The sequence below is a fragment of the Eulemur rufifrons genome, chromosome 20 (assembly GCF_041146395.1).
Source record: "Eulemur rufifrons isolate Redbay chromosome 20, OSU_ERuf_1, whole genome shotgun sequence".
NCBI classification, from domain to species: Eukaryota; Metazoa; Chordata; class Mammalia; order Primates; family Lemuridae; genus Eulemur; species Eulemur rufifrons.
This window is the reverse complement of record NC_091002.1, coordinates 4,116,023-4,137,639: the sequence shown is the minus strand read 5'-3', so window position 1 is coordinate 4,137,639 and position 21,617 is coordinate 4,116,023. Positions and strand designations below refer to the sequence as shown.

At 51.0% G+C, this 21,617-nt stretch overlaps 1 protein-coding gene across 1 annotated transcript in view; it reads right to left on the bottom strand.

Moving 5' to 3' along the window:
* Positions 1 to 21,617, bottom strand: part of SORCS2 (sortilin related VPS10 domain containing receptor 2) — a 467,883-nt gene that overhangs the window by 273,339 nt on the left and 172,927 nt on the right. The window contains exon 2 of the mRNA XM_069495848.1: positions 13,206 to 13,273. Within this exon, the coding sequence (XP_069351949.1) occupies positions 13,206 to 13,273 (68 nt within the window). The remainder of the gene's footprint in view (positions 1 to 13,205; positions 13,274 to 21,617) is intronic.

The following is a 21,617-nucleotide window of genomic DNA, read 5'->3' as shown; positions in this document are numbered from 1 at the left end:
ACAAAAAGGAGGCAATGCCTAGTGGTAGCGGTAAAAAACCTCTAAGCAAATATATCCCATAAGAAACAAAACAAGCCAGAGGACACTGAAATAAATAACTAATCCTTCAGTGTAAAGACATAGACGTACATTCATAAGAAACAATAGCAAACAGGGAACCATGACCTCCCAAAACAGGCAAAGGACCAGTGACTGACCCTAACAAGACAGTGATACATGAGCTATCTAACCAAAAATTCAAAACTGAAGTCTTATGGAAACTCTATAATCTTCAAAATAACACAGAAAAGCAATTCAGAAATTTATCAGAGAAATTTAAAAAAGAGACTGAAATATTTTAAAAAATCAAACAGAAATCTTGGAACTGAAAAACACATTTGTGGAACTGAAAAATCTATTATAGGCTCTCAACAGCAGAATGAATCAAGAAGAGGAAAGAACTGGTGAGCTCAAAAATAGACCATTTGAAAATAGAGGAGAAAAAAGAAAAAAGAATGAAAAGGAATGAAGATCACCTACAAGATATAAAAAATACCTCAAAAGACCAAATGTAAGAATTATTGGTGTAAAACAGGGAGTTGAGCGAGAGCAAGAGACAGAAAGCTTAGTGAAAAAAAATAACAGAAAATTTTCCAAAACTTGAAAAAGATATAAATATCCAGATACAGGAAGGTCAGAGAACACCAAACAGATTTGACCCAAATAAGGCTACTCTAAGCCATATAATAGTCAAACTCTCAAAGGTCGGGGACAAAGAGAAGATCTTAGATGCAGCAAGAGAAAAGAAGCAAAGAACACAAAGGAGCTCCAATTCATCCGGCAACAGACTTCTCAGCTGAAACTATACAGACCAGGAGGGAGTGGAATGACACTTTCAAAATGCTGAAAGAAAAAACTACCATCCAAGAATACTGTGTCAGGCAGTTATCCTTCAAATATGAAAGAGATATAAAGTCTTTTCCAGACACACAAAGCATGAGAGAATGTACCACCACCAGACTTATCTTACAAGAGATGCTAAAGAGAGTTCTTCAATCTGAAAGAAAACACCACTAATGTTCCAAAACAAAAAACAAACATTTGAAGGTATAAAACCCACTGGTAAAATTAAGTACAAGGACAAACCCAGAATACTCTAATACTATAACTGTGGTGCACAATCCACTCCTCTCTCTAGTATGAAGCCCAAAAGACAAGTCTAACAAAAACAATAATAGCTACAGCAACCTGTTAAGAGATGATAATGGAAAAATATGTAAATTGAGACAACTAAAAATAAAAACATAGGAGAGATGGAGTTAAAGTGTGGATTTTTTTGTTTTTTCTTTGTTTCTATTCTTTTCTTTGTTATCTAAGTTGTCATCTCTTTAAAATAACTTGTTATATCTATAAGATGATTTTTATAAGGCTCATGGCAACCACAATGCAAAAAACTATAATACATTCACTAAAAATAAATAGTGACAAATTTAAACTACCCCCAGAAAAAAATAATCATTTAATCACAAAGGAAGATAGTAAGAAAGGAAGAAATAAAAAGAGGAATTACCAGAAAAATTGAAAACAAGCAACAAAGTAGCAGTAGTAAGTTCTTACTTATCGTAATAATAGAATTCAATTCTCCAATTAAAAGATGTAGACTGGCTGAATGGATAACAAAACAAATTTCAACTATATGTTGCCTCCCAGAAACCCATTTTACCTATACAGACAAACATACGCTGAAAGAAAAGGGATTTGTGCAACTTAAAACCAAAAAATGCTCAGCAGTAACTATACTTATATCAGATAAAATAGACTACAAATCAAAAACCGTAAAAAGAGACAAAGAAGGTCACTATATAATAATAAAAGGGTCAATTCAGCAAGAGGATATAACAACTATAAATGTCTACGCACTCAACACTGGAGCTCCCAAGTATATAAAGCGAACATTAACAGATCTAAAGGGAGAGACAGACCGCAGTACAATAACAGTGGGGGACTTTACCACCCCACTCTCAGTAATGGACAGATCGTCCAGACAGAAAATCAACAAAGAAACACTGGAGTTAAATTACACACTCGGCCTAATAGGCCTAACTGACATTTACAGAACATTTCTCTCAACTGCTAAAGAACACGCTTTCTCTTCATCAATTCATGGAACACTCTCCAGAATAGACCATATCTTAAGCCACAAAACAAGTTTGGACAAATTTTAAAAAGTAGAAATCATATCAAGTATCATTCCTTAACACAATGGAATAAAACTAGAAATTAATAATAAGAGGAATCTCGGAAACCTCAAAAACACATGGAAATTAAACAACATGTTCCTGAATGAGCAGTGGGTCCATGAAGAAATTTAGAAGGAAATTTTAAAATTTCTTGAAACAAATGAAAATGGAAATACAACATACCAAAATCTATGGGATACAGAAAAAGCAGTACTAAGTGGGAAGTTTATAGCAATAAACACCTGTATTTAAAAAGTAGAAAGACTTTAAATAAACAACTGAATGATGCACCTCAAGGAACTAGAAAAGTAAGAAGAAACCAAAATCCAAAATTAGTAGAAAGAAAGAAATAATGAAGATCAGAAATAAATGCAATTGAGATAAAAAAAAATACAGATCAATGAAATGAAAAGTTGTTTTTTGGAAAAGATAAGAAAAATCAACAAACCTTTAGACCAACTAAGAAAAAAGAGAGAAGACCCAAATAAAATAAAATAAAATCAGAAATGTAAAAACAGACATTAACAACTGAGACCACAGAAATACAAAAGAATCACTGGAGACTGTTATGAACAACTGTACTCCAACAAATTAGAAAACCTAGAAGAAATAGATAAATTTCTGGACACATGTAATTTACCAAGATTGTACCATGAAGAAATAGAAAACCTCAATAAACCAATGTTAAGTAATAAGATCAAAATCATAATAAAAAGTTTCCCATCAAAGGAAAGCTCAGGGCCTGGTGGCTTTGATGCTGAATTCTACCAAACCTTTAAAATAAGTGCTAACACCAATTCTACTCAAAGTCTTCAAAAAGTTGAAGAGGAGGAAATACTTCCAGACTCATTCTAAAAGGGCAGAATTATCATGATACCAAAATCAGACAAGGACACAACAACAACAAAACTACAGTCAACATCACTGATGAACACTGATGCAAAAATCCTCAACAAAATACTAGCAAACTGAATTAAACAATGCATTAAAAAGATCATTCACCACGATCAAATATGTTCATCCCAAGAATGTAAGAATAATTCAACATTTGCAAATCCATAAATGTGACACATCACATTAGCAGAACCAAGAACAAAAACAATGTGATCATCTCAGTAGATGCACAAAAAGCATTTGACAAAATCCAACATCCCTTTATGATAAAAAACTCCCATACAACTGGGTATAAAAGGAACATACCTCAAAATAATAAAGGCCACATGTGACAAACTCACAGCTAACAATGTACTGAATGGTGAAAACCTGAAAGCCTTTTCTCAAAGATCTGGAACAAGACAGAAATGTCCACTTTCACCACTGTTATTCAACATAGGACTAGAAGTCCTGGCCAGAGCAACTGGGCAAGAGAAGGAAGTAAGGGGGCATCCAAACTGGACAGGAAGAAGTCAAATTAGCCTTGTTTGCAGACAACATGATTTTATACTAAGGAAGGTCTAAAGACTCCACCAAAAGACAGTTGGAACTAATAGATGGATTCAGTAAAGTTGCAGGATACAAAATCAACATACAAAAATCAGTAGCATTTCTATATGCCAACAACAAACAATTTGAAAAAGAAATCAAGGAAGCAATGCCATTTACAAAGAATATAAAATATCCAGGAATCAATTAACTAAAGTCATGAAAGATATATACAAGGTGAACTATAAAACACTGACGAAAGAAATTGAAGAGGACACAAAAAATTGGAAAGATATTCCGTACTCATGGATTAAAAGAACAAATATCGTTAAAATGACAATACTATCCACAGCAATTTACGGATTCAATGCAATCCCTATCAAAATACCAATGATATTCTTTACAGAAATAGGAAAAAAAAAAACCCTAAAACTCATATGGAGCCAGAAAAGACCCCGAAGAGCCAAAGCAATGATAAGCAAAAAGGACAAAGCTGGAGACACCATGGGACCTGACTTCAAAGTCTGCTACAGAGCTGTCGTAATCAAATCAGCATGGGACCGCCTAAAACAGACACAAGACCGTAGAGAACCCGGATACAAATCCACACATTGATAGTCAAATGCATCTTTAACAAAGGCACCAAGGACACACAATGGGGAAAGAACAGTTTCTTCAATAAGTGGTGCTGGGAAAACTGGATAACTATATGTAGGGGAATGAAACTAGACGGCTCTCTCTCACCATACACCAAAATCAAATCAAATTGTATTAAATATTTAAATCTAATACCTGAAACTATGAAACTCCTAGAAGAAAACATTGGAGAAATGCTCCAGGACATTGGTCTGTGCAAAGGTTTTTATGTAGGACCACTAAAGCACAGGCAACCAAAGCAAAAATGGACAAATGGGGTCACACTGAGCTAAAACTTCCGCACAGCACAGGAAACAATCAAGAAAGTGAACAGGCCACCCAAAGAGTGGGAGAAAATAATTGCAAACTACCCATCTGACAAGGGATTCACAACCAGAATATACAAGGGCCTCAAACAACTCAGTAGCAAAACAAAACAAATAATCCGATTACAACATGGGCAAAAGATCTAAATAGATATTTCTCAAAAGAAGACATACAAATGGCCAACAGGTATATGAAAATATGCTCAACATCACTAATGACCAGAGAAATGCAAATCAAAACCAGTGAGAGATCATGTCAGCCCAGTTAAAATGGCTTTTATCAAAAAGACAGGCAGTGACAGACGCCGGTGAGATGTGGAGAACGGGGAAGCCTCGTACACTGTTGGTGGGATGTAAATTAGTACAGTCTCTACGGAGAATAGCATGGCGGTTCCTCAAAAAACTGAAACTAGAACCACCATATGACCCAGCAATCCCACTGCTGGCCACAGCCCTCGGAAAGGAGGGCGGTACAGTGAAGAGACATCTTACTCTCGTGACCACCGTGGCGCAGTCACAATGGCCAGAACACGGAATCGACCCGAGTGCCCGTCAACGAATGGATGGATAAAGAAAATGTGGTATATATACAAAATGAAATATCATTCAGCCATAAAAAGGAATGAAATTCTGTCATTTGCAGTGACATGGATGGAACTGGAGGTCACCATGTCAAGTGGAGAAGCCAAGCACAGAAAGACTAACATCCCACGTTCTCGCTGACGTGTGAGAGCTGAACAAGCGGGTCTCACGGAGAGGGAGAGACTTGTGCTTAGCAGAGGCCAGGAGGGGGCGGGGGAGGAAGGGATGAAGAGAAGTTGATTAATGGGCACAAACATACAGTTCGATAGAAGAAATCAGACCTAGCGCTAGCTAGATTGGTAGGCGGACTGTAGTTAACAATAACCTATCACATAGTTTAAAGTAGCTAGAAGAGAATAATTCGAATGTTTCTGGCATGAAGAAAAGACAAATATTTAAGGCGATGGATAGCCCATGCACACTGATTTGATCTTTACAAATTACATGGATGTATTAAATTATCGTATGTACCCTGAAACTAAGTACATCTATTATGCATCGATAAAAAATTGTTTAAAAAAAAAGACATAGAGGGAGGAAGACACTGTAGGAAAATATAACTAAATCTCATTTTAAATGGAATGATATAAAACTGCAGTAACATCATAGGTAAATAGAAGTGATTTGAAAAATCTCAAATGCCAGCCCCACAGAAATAAATCATCTATAAAAAAGAGTTTCCCAAAGTGTGTCCTAGCGAAACCCAATCCCAGGAAATGTTCAGCATAACAAAAATAAAATAACATAATACGTCAGCATTAAAATTTGTAAATAAAAGTGAAAATGAAAATAAATAAAATTAAACAAACAAAATTAAACTAAATTAAAATTTAAAGAGAAATAAAATGTAAATAAAATAAAATTAAAGATTATGTAATCAATCGAGACTGAGAAACGCTTCTTGGGGAAGCGTAATGTGCATTGGTGTGTCAAAGACCTTGTAAATCCTACAGTAAAGAACTCTGGTTACTTTCATCAACCTAAGTATATTTATCAAGTATGACCACAAAATATGTATTTTCTGGAGACAGCTATTAGCACCTGTGATACTTTAAATTATCACTCAGCAAACATTCCCTTCCCCTGCCAACCTCCTGGGACTGTACCCCCACCCCCACCCACTGATTTCGGGCTTGGCTATGAGACTTGCTTTGGACAATGGAATCCCAGCACACCCGATGTGAGCAGAAGTCTTAAAATGTGCTTGTGTGGTTGGGCTCTTGAGCTCCAGTGTTCTGATGAGAAGAACATGTCCTGGTGGCCTCTGTCCTATTCCTACCAGCTTTGATTCCAGAATAAACAGACATGGAATGGATCCAAGCCCACCAGCCAGTAGCCTGACCACCCAGCCAAGCCCTGCCTAAAGCAACCCAGCCACAGTGAACCCAGGGGCAGGAGACTAAATGCTTAGTCTATGCCACTGGGTTTGGGGTGACTTGTTACACAGCATTATTGTCACAACAGCTGACTAATACACCACCCCACAGAGTTACTATTCTAAGGATCACACTTTGAGACATAAATGAGCACAGTAAAACACTCTTAGGAGGAAACCTTCTTAGAAGGTCTTAGTAAGGAATGAGTGGCATGTGGTAGGAGCACAAGACACATTTCGCAGACACACGTCCCAAAATTAAGGGCCCTGGAAATGCCTTGGGCTTTTCACAGTGGGAAGTAGGAGTTAAGAAAAAGGCAAACAACCCAATGTGAAAAGATAGGGACAAGATGTGAACAGGTAAATCACAGAAGAGAAGACCTAAATAGTCAAAAAACATAGGAAAATATGTTTAATCTCACCAGCAATCAGGAATCTGCGAAATGAAACAACATTGAGCTACAACCTCACATGCACCTGAGTGCAAACGAGGAAAGTCTGGTGACTCCAAAGATGAGGAGCAGCGCGTCACCGTGCAGATAAATTGGCAACAGGCAGAGAGAAAGGAGGCTGAGCACACTCTCCCCCCGGGCCAGGCCTCTGCCAGAGACTCGGCCATGAGTGCTTGTTGCAGCCCTGCTCAGAACAGCAGGGCGTGGGGGATGACGGTCCTCACACTCCCACAGCACAGGAGGACGGACGTCATAGGTTCCATGTGCTACATGGGCCAATTACCAAAACAAAGTTGGGAATACAAATCAAATTTCAAAAGGCAATATGATGTCATTTTTATCAATTTTCAAAACAAGCTGAGCAGTAGAACATATTGACTGCAGATATTCATATAGATGTGTCTATCTAAACTATGATTTATATATTATGTTTTATCTTTTTGATCTAAAATGGGGATGATCCACACCAAATCAAGCAACAGGTTACTTCTAGGTAGGCGGGGGCGGGGTAGGACAGAGGAGGAGTTGGGCTGGATCAGTATCTCTCACAGCGTAGTGCTGTGAGAGCGAGAAGGGGGATCCCAGACATATACGGAAAAAGTTAATGTTGATTCCAGCCACACACCAGGCATTGAGCTGGACTAGGCTCTGCCGTGGCAAACCCGGAAGCCCTGAATCTCAGTGGCTCAGCCCAGGTTTTTCTGCTCACCACCCACTGGCCCAAACATGACCCCAAACTAACTACAAGGGGCACCGGGGAAGGAAATGCTGGATTATTTAGTGAGTACTACCTTGGCTCTGTCACTCGGGTACCCAGGCACGTGTTATGCACATTCTATACTTTTCTGAATAGGTTAAGATTTCACAATTAAACTGAAGATAGAAGAAAAGAATCACCTTCCATCCCTAACAAAAAGGATAGGATCCAACCAAGTCCCTCTGGGAGAACACCTGAGATCCATCCCACCCCCTGTACTCCAGAGGTGGCCCCAGAATGAACGTCCTGCTCAAGGTCAAATGTGCCTGTGAGACAGCAGAATTGGCACAGCTTTAATGCCTTCCTGGTTCAGGGATGGCCCAGAGTCCCCGGGGCTGGGGGACTGTGCCCTACATTTCAAGTCCACTTTGCCCAGCAGACTTGCTCAGTGTGAGGTGGCAGGACGTTCTGGGGGCTACATGGAATAGAGAGGCAGGGCATAGGAAGGAGGCCACAGTCACCTTTCTCTCTGGCTCCAGTCGCTCCCAGACCCCTCCTGCTCTGCCTGACAGCATCAGAGCCCACTCTGTGCTCCTGGATTCCACAGCATCCCCCAGGATGACCCCATAAATGTAAAGCGTCTTCTAGGTCCCAGTAGTGTTTCCCCCAAACCACACCACCATCCATACATACATACATCCACCCATCCATCCACCCACCCATCCATCCATCCATCCACCCATCCACCCATCCATTCATCCATTCACCCATCCACCCACCCATCCATCCATTCACCCATCCACCCACCCATCCATCCATTCATCCATCCATCCATCCACCCACCCATCCATCCATTCATCCATCCATCCACCCATCCACCCATCCATCCATTCATCCATCCATCCACCCATCCACCCATCCATTCATCCATCCATCCACCCATCCATTCATTCATCCCTTCATCCATCCATTCATGCATCCACCCATCCGCCCACCCATCCATCCATTCATCCATCCACCCATCCATCCATCCATTTATCCATCCATCCACCCATCCATTCATCCATCCATTCATCCACTCATACATTCATCCATCCATCCATGCATCCACCCATCCACCCATCCACCCATCCATTCATCCATCCCTTCATCCATCCATCCATGCATCCACCCATCCACCCATCCATCTATCCATTCATCCATCCATCCATCCATGCATGCATCCATACGTCCATCCATCCACCCATCCATCTGTCTGTCCTCTACTTTTCTGTCCAGCTGTCAATCTGTTCATGAAATGCCCAGCATGCATCTCCTATGCTAGATCTGTGCCTGGTTCTGGATGCTGGTGATCAACAACATGGACCTGGCAGGTCTCCATGCCCAACCAGCTTTTGCTTTAGTGGTGGTAGGCAAACCATACACAAGAACCGCCCACTTCCATGAGAAATGTGACAAAAAATGCGGAGGGCTCTTTACATGGAGTGGTGGGGGCCGCAAGACTGAAGGTGGGTGAGGAGCCCCCACCTGAGGGTCAGCGCCATATGCTCTCCAGGCAGGCAGCCGTGGCGTGCACAGGCCCTTACATGGACCGAGCTCCACCGCAGGCAGCATGCCTGGACCCTGAGGAGTCAGGGGAGCATGGGAGCAGCTGAGACTGGAGGGGTTAGGAGGCAGGAGTGGGGGTGGAGAGGGTCTCTGCAGAGGGTGTAGCTTGGACATTATTCCAAGTGCCCTGGAAGGATTTTAAGCCTCCCTCCTCCCAGGCCAGCCTCTGGCTACGGAGAGTGTGGTCCCTGGGCCAGCGGCACTGGGAGCACCTGGGAGCTTGACAGGAAAGCAGTGTCTCAGGCCGCCCTGCATCCGACCGCCCAGGAGCCGGTGCACCCCTGGCTCTGAGAAGCACCACACTAGACCAGCCGTTCTCTGTTCTCCCTGGGGGAACTTCTGGGAACACCTACACTCAACCCACACCTTCCCAAGTAGGACTCAAGCTATCGCACTTTTCAAGAGCTTTTCTTTTTTTCTATTTCTGTTTTGGTTGTTGTTGTTGTTTGAGACAGGGTCTCGCTCTGTCACCCAGGCTGGAGTGCAGTGGTGTGATCACAGCTCACTGCAGCCTTGAATTCCCCAGCTCAAACAATTCTCCCACTTGACCTTCTTGAGTAGCTGGGACTACAGGCACGCACTACTATGCCCAGCTAATTTTTATAATTTTTTATAGAGATAGGGTCTTGCTATGTTGCCCAGGGGGCTCAAGTGGTCCTCTGTCCTCGGCATCCCAAAGTGCTGGGATCACAGGAGTGAGCCACCGCACCTGGCCTAAATGCTTTTCTAAGTGACTCTTGTGTGGCTCTGCTAAGAACACGGCTATGCACTTGGCTTTGCTCAGCCCCCCACGGCTTCCACAGCTCTCTCGGGAGGGGCGCATGGAAGAGCCAGCTCTGTGCATTTCAAATCCCCAACACCAGCCACGGGCTTTCCTGGGCGAGAGTCTCGCTCCCCGCCCATCCCCAGCCTCTTACACTGATTGAAGGGGGCCTGACACTGAGCAGAGGACCCCCACCACAACAAGAAAGGGGCAGAACATCGGGTCACCATCAAGGCCAGGAGGGAGACGCTGCTGACGTGGGGCCCAGCAAACGCAGGACAATTAAAAATGCATTTGGCTCAGATTTCAGAGAGCCATTCCCAGAGTGTAAATGCCACACCTGTCATTAGAAATACATTCATTGTGATTACACAGGGGACTTCTTAGGAGGCTCAGTGAGCATTCAATAGTGAGTCTTTAATAACCCCATTTAATATGTGCTCTCCAGACGCATGTGAAACCTTCCATCCGCACGCGCCTCAGACACACGCAGACACAGGCCGGTGGCGATCCTCCAGCCCCAGGAACCAGCCACCCCACGTCCCATGGTGGGGGTGAGGACAGCCGTGGATAATGCTCAAAAGAGGAAATGTGATTAGTCATTAACACGGAAAACTGTTCCCCCTCACTAGGAAACGAAGGGACACAAATTAAAACAACAGTGTAGTCCATCGGCTGCCCCCACTCGTGTTAAATTAGCAAGTTTTAGAAAGGTTGTGAAACCAAAGCAGCGGGGATGCAGAGCACATTCCTCCTGAAAAGAATTCCATCCTACGGCACAGCAGCTGCGGGGAGCCAGCCCGTCCCCGTGTGCCAACAGTGCCACGGCAGCGCCAGCGCCCACGGCTGGGTCTCCGCGCGCAGCCACGGGGGCCGGTGCAGCCACAAAGGAAATGACAGCGCAGACCCCACTGCCACATGGGAACACCGGAAACATTGTATAAGTGAGGGAAAAAGCGCACAAAACCTTATCCTATGTCTGTATCCATATAAATATGTCAGCGTAAAAAAGATAACATAAACAAAGAAAGTAAGCGCACCAAGGGGAGGGACATGGGAGAACTTTCTTGAAATGACTAATGTTTTTGCATGTACTTTTAATAAAGGCAAAGAAACATCTGGTGTAGAGACAGTGATGAGAAAGAAATGTGGAAAATTCAAATCCGTTGATTTGCTTCCGAGCAAAACTAAATTTAGACTGTGCACTGATCTAGGGGCGTCTCAACCGTCCCCCCTCTGTCCTCACCACCCCCCGCAGGGGTTCCATCTCCATTTCCCACGGCGCCCGCCCCAGGCTCGCAGGAGGGGGAGGAGCCCCCACCCTCGGAGCACCCCTCAGGTGGGCGGTTTGGCCTCTCGGCTTCCCATCTGCTTCTGAGGAATCCTGTCTGGAACCCGCAAACGGGGGTCCCGGGCCCACGCCCCGGGCTGGCAAGGTCAGTCCCACCCCCAGGGACGCGCAGCAGGTGCGAACTGCACCCAGCGGCTCTGTCGCAGAGGCAGCCGGAAGGACCGATCCCGACGCAAACAGCGCTTCGGATACTCTCATCTCCCCCATTTCCAGACACAAGGAGATGCTGCTGTGAGCGGAAGACACCAGGGGTTCTGGAAATCTCTGAGGAGGGCGTCCAGGGATGTACAGTGCGTGCCACCCGAGCGCCCGCACCCCAGTGCTTGACCGACTTGGCAGAGGAGGCGCTGAGGAGGTTGGGGTCCCCACCCTTGGGCTCCCTACCTTGCTGGGCCTGCCGGAAGCAGCCCTGGAACTGGAATCCTCGAGCGGCAGCTGAGGAGCCTCCTGGGCCTGTGGGGCTCGCCCTGCGCCCTGCTCTCGTGCGCAGACAGTGCGCCTGTTGCCCACGCGGGGCAGCAAGGGAGTGTGACCGCGCCGCTCCAGCACGTAAAGTGACGGCGGGGGCGTCATCGCAGGAAATCCTCTGCCCTCGATGCAGGGATGGGACCCACCACGGACCCCATTTTCTGGCAGGGACGATGGAATTGGAGGGGGCCGGGAGGCCTGGCTGGGGAAGGCACCTCGCTGGGGAGGGGGCACGAGAAACTCTGGGGAGCGCGAGTGTCTCGATCTCCAGTGTCGGCCTCACTGGCAGCCCCATAGGTGACCAGGCCAGCAGGCTTGAGGCGACACCGTCCTTTACGCCGCAGAGAAAGAACCCAACTCTCGGCACCATTTCAGCGAGTTCCCAAAGTGTCACAGAAATCCCCCAGTGAGAACCAACAGACTGAATCATCAAACCCATTTGCTAAAAGCAAAGCCAAAAGCTGAAAATAAATCAACTTGAGGTTCTGATCAGCGAGCATAGCTATTTTGTTGTGGATCTCAAATACAAAAGTGAACTAATTATTCCTTGAGAAACACATGTTGGAAACCAAATGGGTTCACACCCAGAGACACGGAGGTGGCAATCCGTGCCCAGAAGAGGCAGAGTCCTCGTGGGAGGAAACTGCACCGGCAGCCCGGGAGGCTGGAGCCCACTGCCGGGAAGGCTGCCCCTTCCCGGCAGCAGGTGTAACCACGGACCGATAATGCCAGAGGGCCTCTCAGAACCTCCTCGCTCGTCTCAAACATCAAAGGGGCCGTCTGATGTTCTCGAGCTGAGTTCACATTTTACACTTAAAGAGATGTCCGCTGTCGTCAGTGGGTTATTTATTTACCAAGCTCTTCGGCTAAGCCCGGAAGAAAGAAAAGCGCCCAAACAATGAGGCTAATCGGAGCCTTTGGGGGATGCGTGTGAAGCTCAGCGCACAGCAAAGGGAATGTGCACTGACCTGAATGCACAATGCAAACCTCCTCCTCCGGGGAGGACAAAAGGGAAGGGGGGAAAAAAATAAAGAAAAGAAAAGAAAAGAAAAGAAAAGAAAGCAAAGACGCTTTCTGAGCAGTTGTCTGTCCCCCAGGGCTGTTTGTACCCACTGACGAAGCTCTGAATCTGCTTTCAACGTCTCCTTTATGCATTTTCGAGCCAAAGCAAAGTCGTGAGGCCACCGACTCACAGGGGCTGCAAGAGCCGCTCCACGGCCAGGCACTTGCACAGTCCTCGGCTGAGTGCCTCGGGAGCTGGCCCGCAGGCGCTTGAGGAGAAAGGCCCACCATCGGGCTGACTTACCGCCACAGAGAACTTTCCAGGACCTTCCCCATGTCTGCGTGGTAGTACTTTGTCAAGATCAAGATCACCTGTGGTGTAAACAGAGAGAAAAAGGCAGAAATCAGTGGGTTTCAAGGTTTTCAAAGAGAGACATCATGACATCCCTCCCTGCAGGATTTGGGGCCCTCTCACGCAGTGGTCCCCGGAGGCTCCAGAGCACGGAGACAGACACGGGCGTGTGTGTTTCTGCTCTGGACACTTGCACCTGCTCTTCCAAGTGACCTGGGAGCATCCCAATCCTGTGAAATCCACCTAGTCGTTGCCACTTGGTGGGAATAATTCAAACCCAGCCCCGGACGATCCCAAGCTGTGACGAAGTTTGGTGGTGGTCCCGGCGTGGTACCAAGCGCTTTGAAGGTGGGCTCTGTCTCCACGGTCACGTCCCAGAATCCCCTGGGCCTGAGGGAAACAGCTGCCTGGGCTGCCACGCAAGAGCAGAGCAGGTCCCTGCCGTCCGTCACTACTTGTGGGGTGGCGGCTGATGGCAGAGTGATGATGGAGGGTTGAGATGGAGGGAGAACAGCCAGGACACTGGGGGGGTGACTGATGGCACACCCACTGCCGTCACTAAGTTATTCGCCCGCCACACACACCCGGCCGCTTGCATTTCAGGCCTGTGCGGAAAATGCAACTATTTATGAAAATCAGAAAGTGAATGTGTTTGAGAGCCACCCAGATGGTCTTCAAAACAATCACGTGAACATAAAAAACACAAAGGAAACGCAGATTCGCCAGCTGTGGTGGGCAAGGAGATCTGCCCCGATGGCTGCACCGGCCACCGCGTCCCCACGCACAGCGAGCTCCATTTCCCCACTGCCAGGCCCTGCCAGCTGTTCCCGACACTCCGGTCGCCAGCGGACCCCCAGGAGGCAGAATGGGAACAGCCTCGGGTTGCCGTGTGGCCGTTGGCCTGGTTAGTTTGGGGTCACCACACCGGCCGTCCCCAGCGGTCCTTTTCTCCGAGAGAGCAGAGCTTTCCCACGAGGCCTCAGGGGCGCCGCGTCCGCAGCCGGCAGTTTGGCCGACAGCTGTCTTCCCTTCCCGGTGATCAGAGCGGGGGAGATGGGAAGAGGGGATGTCAGCCGAGACGGGACAGTGAGCACCGCAGAGGCAGGGATGATTAAAAGACCACCCGAGGCCTTGCCCACTGCGGGGACACCGGCCGTGCTTGCTCGGGAACAAAGCAGGTTCCCGCCAGCTCCGGCCCGCGGCCTGCCGGCGTCGGGGGCAGCTCCTCCGAGGAGGGAGGAGGCCGACAGGGTGCGGATTTCACATATTGATTTGTATTTTCTAGTCTCACTGTTCCCAGCAGGGTTTTGTGGAGCAGAGTGTGGCAGCTGGAAGGGACCTCAAAGTCTGTTCGATCAGCCCCATCCAGGATGCCATCCTCAGCCCACTCTGATCCTGGTGGAGCCGTGAGACCTGGCCCCGCTGGCGCTCCTCCAGGGTGGGGGCTCACCTCCAGGGCGGGGCTCACCTCCAGGGTGGGGGGCTCACCTCCAGGGTGGGGGGCTCACCTCCAGGGTGGGGCTCACCTCCAGGGTGGGGGGCTCACCTCCAGGGCGGGGCTCACCTCCAGGGTGGGGGGCTCACCTCCAGGGTGGGGGGCTCACCTTCAGGGTGGGGCTCACCTCCAGGGTGGGGGGCTCACCTCCAGGGTGGGGGCTCACCTCCAGGGCGGGGGCTCACCTCCAGGGTGGGGGGCTCACCTTCAGGGTGGGGCTCACCTCCAGGGTGGGGGGCTCACCTCCAGGGCGGGGCTCACCTCCAGGGTGGGGGGCTCACCTCCAGCGTAGGGGGGCTCACTCCAGGCCTGGGGGCTCACTCCAGGGTGGGGGGCTTACTCCAGGGCGGGGGCTCACCTCCAGGGTGGGGGGCTCACCTCCAGGGCAAGGGGGCTCACTCCAGGGCAGGGGGCTCACTCCAAGCAGGGGACTCACCTCCAGGGTGGGGGGCTCACTCCAGGGTGGGGGCTCACTCCAGGGTGGGGGACTCACCTCCAGGGTGGGGGGCTCACTCCAGGGTGGGGGCTCACTCCAGGGTGGGGGCTCACTCCAGGGTGGGGGGCTCACCTCGGCAGGGCACGTGGCCCTTCTGTGGACTGCTCTGGTTAGGGACCCCACCCTTTGGGAGGCTGAGCTCCGTCTCCCAGGGACTCCTGCTGGCATGTGGACCCAGCAAGACCCCCTCCTCCTCCCCTTCTCACGGGGGAGAGATTCCCCACTGGAGCCCACCCCTCATTCTAACCCAGCCATTCTGGGCCTTTGCACAAAGCTGTTCGTCATCCTGGGATGCTCTTCCTCGACCCCAGCCTTAGTTCCTTGGTTAATTCCTGCCCGGCCTTCAGAACTCAGCCGGATCCACACCACTTCCAGGAAGCCTCCCAGACCCCCCGCCACCCGGTTCAGTGCCCCCTCCCTACTCCCCCCAGCCCCTGCACAGCTCCCAGGGTCTGTTTCCACCACTGGGCGACAAGCCTTCAAGGATGGGGCCTTGTTTTGTTTTATGTCCCCAGCACCGGGCACAGCCCTGCCCTATAACAAGCCCTCAAACCGTTCACTGGAAGGAATTCAGGGGGCTTTACCCAAAGTAACAGCAACACGGGGAAGCCGAGCAGAGACGAGTGCCCAGGGCACAGGGCCTCCACCCCCAGCTCTGGTCCTGCATTCACCAGTCACACCCTCCACTCTTCCCGCTGGGGCAGAGTCACCCTACTGGCTCCACGTCAACCAGCTAAGCCAGTGGGAGCTCGGGATCCTGCGGGGTTGTCCCTGCCCAGGGCTGGATCAAGGTGGTCACCCAAGAAGGGCTGGTGCTGGAGAGGCCAGGCAGCAGGGCAGCCCCCCACCGTCCCTCGCACTGCAGACGGCAGCGAGAAGGACCCCAGCTGGGGTCAGACCACCCGGGTTCCGTGCCTGGCTCTGCACCTACTAGCAAACCCTGCAGCCTCGGTGCACCTCGGTGTCCTGCCTGAGGTGACGGTGAAGACTGAGTATTCAGCAGCAAGTAAGAAGTGGCCCACAAGCCGCAGGAACCACCGCTGTTAAGGCAAATCGTGGCTAACACTGGCCGGCGTCAGCCGGGCACCCCTGTGCCGCGCCGTGCCACGCAGCTACGCACGTCAGCTCCCACACTGCCCGGGAGCACGAGGCATTAGCCCTGTTTTACAGATGAAGAAACTAAAGCGGAAAGTGCTTATTTTGCCAAAAACTACACATTCAGTAAGTGGCAAGCTGGAATTTGATCCCAGGCAATTTGACTTCGAGCTTGGGCTCTCCACTGCCATGCTGAAAGCCTGTGTTTTCACAAGAAACTTCTATTAAAAGTGGTTTCAAAGAACTAAAAATTACGACGTGCCCTTCTGGGTCCTCAGCTAACAGCTTTGGAAATGAAATATCCCAGGAACAAGTTTCCCGGTCGCTGGGGTGTTCCCACAGCTGTGGGATGCTTTGATCTGAGTGGGGAAAATATCAGGAATGTGAGTCAGGGCAGCAGGGTCCAGCTGGTGCCAAGGGTCTCCCCCGACCCTGGGCCGCAGGAGCCCGCACCCCACAGGAATCCTTCCCGGAGGTTGGGAACGTGGAAACAGGAGCTACCGCTGCCCAGGGCAGCACCGCCCCTCGGGACTCCCCCGTCACCTTCGTCTCAGCTTCTCCCTTCAGGTCCTCCTGGCCCTGGGGGTGGCAGTGCAAGGGTCTGTCCCCATTTTACCAACACGGAAAATGGGCTCGTGGGGAGCTGGGGTGCTGGGCGCTGGCTCTGTGCTGACTCAGCCCAACCCAATCGGGTGGGGGCTCTACTATCGCCCCCATGTTACTGCTGGGGAAACTGAGCCACAGAGCTGCCGCATGACCCACCTGGCCTCGCACACAGCAGAGCCAGGAGCTCTTGTGCCCAAGTCCAGGGTTGGTTTTGTGCTGTTCCCCCCACCCCTCTGTGACGTCTGCCTTCCAGGCTCTTTTGCACGCATGTCTCCCAGGTGCAGCCCAGCAGCCCCCACCCTGAAAGGCCAACCCAGGACCCCAGTCAAAATTCAGACTCCAGAATTCCCAAACCCGCCCACCCCCGAGGCTGCTGGGCTGTAAGCTCCATGAAGCCAGGGACTCAGTCCACTCCACTCCACCCCAAATCCCCAGAGCTTAGCAGGTAAAGGAATTTCAAACAACCTTTGCTGAGTGAATGAATGAGTGCGTAAGCCCCTGAGTAGGCATGAGCGCCCCGCACAGCAGCTGATGCAGAGAGGAAACAGAACCTGTCCTTCCTGCCCTGCCCCAGCCAACCCCACAACCCCTGGCGTCTGGGCATTCCCTGCAGAGCCCGCACACCTGGGCCACCCAAGGGTGCAGAACACGCCCCGTTCTGCAGACCCGCAGCTCTCACAGTGACGCAACCCTCCCTCAGGGGTGGGGCTCGAGAACCTGGTGGGCATGCCGCCCCACCCTCCTTAACCCAGGGAGAGCCCACCAAGGCGTTCCCCAGCCTGGAGCGTTCCGGGCAGCCAGGGCCAGGGCATTGGCCCGAGCTCGGTTTCATGCTCTGCCATCGCCACTGGAGTTCTTGAAAATGTCTGAAGCAGGGCCCTGTGTTTCCCTGTGCAATGGACTCTGTCAGTGACGCTGCGGGCCCTGGGGACAGTGCCCCTCCTTCGATGGCGGCCGTCTCCATGCTCCTCCAGCCTGATGGTTAGAGGGCGCGTGTCTGCTGGACACCACGTCCTTGCCCAGCCTGCGGGCACCCACCTCCCTGGTGAGAGCAGAGGGAGGCCCAGGGAGGGCCGGGAGGAAGCCAGCGTGGCAGACTCAACAGCAGAGCTCGCTCTGGAAGAGGGGAAACTGAGGAGCAGAGGAGGGAAGGGGCTTCAGTGGGGACAGACCCTGGTCCCCAGAGGTCCCCATCCAGGGCCTGGCTCCCAACCCACAGCCTCTGGCTTTAGTCCCGGGAAGCAGCGCTCGCTCACCGAGAGGCGGCTCTGGCTGAGAAGGAAGAGAAACCCTGCAGACCACAAGCTCGTGGAGAGACCCTTGGGCGGGCAGCAGGTCACTCTGAGTGAACACGGCCACCCCCGGCCCACGGTGCATTCAGCGCCAGGCCCCGCACGGGTGCGCAGGAGGCTGGTCTGCCCTCGGTGGGCTGTCAGACGCACGTTGCGATGAGCCCTGGGCCTGCGTCTCAGAGCTCCCGAAAGGGGCTCTGGGTGACGGCTCTGCAGGTGCAGGGAGCCACCGCCAGCCGGCCGAGGGCCCCAGGGGCACGAACAGATCTCTGTGTCGCTCTGAGGGCTGCGCAGAGGAGGCCGTGGCAGAGTCCTTAGCTCCTCACCGCAAACCGCAGTAACGGGGTTCAGCGTTGTCTCACCAGGGTGCAGCTGGCACTCCTCAAACCGAGTCACATAAAACAAAGAGAGTGCGGTGCGTGCCGTGACCCTGGGCCTGTCAGTCAGGCCCTCTGTGCTTCAGTTTCTTTGTCTGTGAAATGGGGCTACTTCCAGTGTGCCTTCAGAGGCTGCTAAAGGGTCTGGCCCCCTCTTCCCCCACTATCCACACAAACTTACACCAGAAATCGGAGCACAGGTGCCCGAGGGTAACCTCCCCCTCCCTGAGCAGCCACCGCACATTTCTAGATCCAAGTGGGACTCAGTTTCCCCATCTATAAAATGAAGGAGCTGCTCCCTTCCAAAACTCAGAGCCCATGGTTGCAGGACCCTGAAATATCATGAAAACTGTTACATTTCAAATAACCTAATGATATATCTCAAGAGTTTTCACTATGCCATTTGTATGGGCCAGTCCACAGGGTCCTTCCTCCAACGCCAGGGCACCACCCGGGAGGCCAGCTGTTCCCCCGTCCCGGATGGGGGTTACCATTCACCACCAGGGCCAGTGCGTGGCACGTCCTGTGACACCCTGAGCCCTTCCCCTCTGTTACCACCGGGTTCCGACTTAGCAGCGCAGGGAAGGCTCGAGGTCCAAGCCCTTTGCAGAGAGCTGCGCTGAGCTGCTGCGAGGGGCTCACCCTGCCCTGCGCCAGGGCCCGGCTGCTACGCAGGACCCGTGGTGCTGCCCCCTCAGATGTGCCGTCACGGGACGAGAAACAAGACACATCCCGATACCCCTAATTTAGGGCCTTGAGCCTTCAGCACTGCCAATGGGAAACGGCCGCAAGCAGCCTTGCGCCTGTGTGCCCTCCCAGGGCCAAGGACCATCAGAAAGAAAGAAACGCTCAGGTCAATCCACTTGTCAATCAGTAAACACATGGCACCAAATAACAGCAGCAACAAGAAGGCAGCAAGAACCTAGTTAACTGTGAACTCCAAAATCAACATCCCACTGGACAAAGGGAGAACTTAGGGTTGTCCCACGAGGTCCCCGAAGGCCCCCTGAGTCACTGCCGTCCTCCTGGCCAAGCTGGAAGGCGGCTGGGCATGGTGGGCCGGGGGCCGCCTCACTGAGGGGTTGCGCAGGCTTCCCGGGAGCTCCAAGAAAGGCAGACCCCGGGTCAGACCCCCCAGACCTGCTGCGTCAGAAGCGGCTGCTCGCTGTCTGCTAACCCAGCAGGAAGCTGGGCTGCCCCTGTCACTCAAGAGCCAGGTTCCCTCCACCCTCACCGCCACTGACCCTCCCTTGGAGACCTGAATCCAAACATGCACCCCCCAGCCACAAGCTCACCTGTGTCACCCCAGGCCTTTGCATGTGGGGATCCCTGTGCTCTCGGCCTCTGCCCCTCCACACTGCCTCCCTCCAGCTCATTCTAAGGCCACTTCCTCCTGGAAGCCTTCCCTGACCACCCTGTGCGCTCCAGGAGGGGAGGAGCTTCATGGGCCTTCATCATCATCACCGCTGTCTCCCGAGCTTAGCCATGGGCTGTCACCTGGGAAAGCCCGGCTAACAATTGCACACTGGCTTGGAAATGCCAAGGCCAGCTCCTGGGGAGGCCGGTCCCACCCCTTCCCCACCTGCCCACCTGTCCAGGTATGGACGTTGGCTCTGGAACATGTAAGAAACCCCGCGAGTGAGGCCAGGGGCAGCGGCCTGCCTGAAGCCTCAGATGCGCCTTGCTGGTATAGACCGAGTCACTTGGCCTTTCTGGGCCTCGGTGTCCTCACTTGTCCAGGGGACTGTGCAGGACTTGGCCAAATTTGAGCTCCAGGTCAGTAGCTCTACATCCCACAGCCAGGGCTGTTCTTGGAGAGTTACGCATCCTAGGACCACCTCACCCCAGCACCCTGCCACGGGTGGAGACGGGCCACACAAGCTCCCACCATCCCGGGACAGGCGAAGAGCGGCAGGTGGGACAGGCAAGAGCAAAACTTGCTCCTGAAGGAGCCTCTTCCCAAGACCCTCCAACACACTGCTGGTGGGGGTATTAGCGACCCACCCACAGTGAGGGCAAATGCAGAACAGCCAACCAAAGCGCAAGCCCTATTCCCCTGGGCCTGGCACTCCTGCTTCCAGGGAGCGGCAACGCTGAAGCCCTTGTGCGTGGGAAGTGGCGGTGCCCAAAGTCGTTCACTGCAGCACTGTTCATAACGGCTAAAGACCGGAAGTAACCCCCACAGCCCCAGCAGGGCCTGAAGAAATTGTCCGCCAAGGGCGCGCGCGGTGCGGGGCAGAGGAAGGCCTCCCGGGAGGGGCTGAGTGAGCGGCACGTGTCGGTGTTAACAAAAGGGAGGGGTAAAGGCCACTTTAAAATGGCTAAAATGATGAATTTTATGTGACATGAATTTTATCTCAATTTAAAAAAATGAAAGTGGGTACGGACCTGTATTCACGTTTGCCTGAAGATGCGTGACGGAAGGCTGGAAGGACACGGATGCGTCACGCCTGGTCGTCTGGGGTGTGGGGAGGTGAGGAGAGACAACAGGAGGGAAAGGAGGTTTTAACTAGAGACTTTTCCCAAAAATAAAGTAAGAGAAGCGCTTCCTTCCAAAGCCCCATTCCCCCTACCGGTCAGCAGGTGCAGGAATACAGGTGGCTTTTCTTATCCGGCCAAACCACCCAGGTCGATCCTTCTGCTGCTAAAGATTCCAGCAAGGGGAGCCGCAGGGGTGTGGGGGCTGAGGGGGCTGAGTTGGTCACTGGGGTTTACTTGACCTCTGAGTTACTGTGGCTGCTGTGGTTGGGAGCCAGGACGAAGCACACCACAGAACAGGCTTCTGCAGACCGTCTGCTCGTCTCCCAACTGCAGACATCAGGGACACGTGCTTGTGCATGTGCATGTGTGTGTCTGTGTGTATGCATGGATACATGCATGTCTGTGTCTGTGTATGCATGTGTCTGTGTGTGCACGGGTCTCTGTGTGTGCATGCATACATGTGTATGCATGCATGTCTATGTATATGTCTGTGTGTACATTTCCATCTGTGTCTGTGTCTGT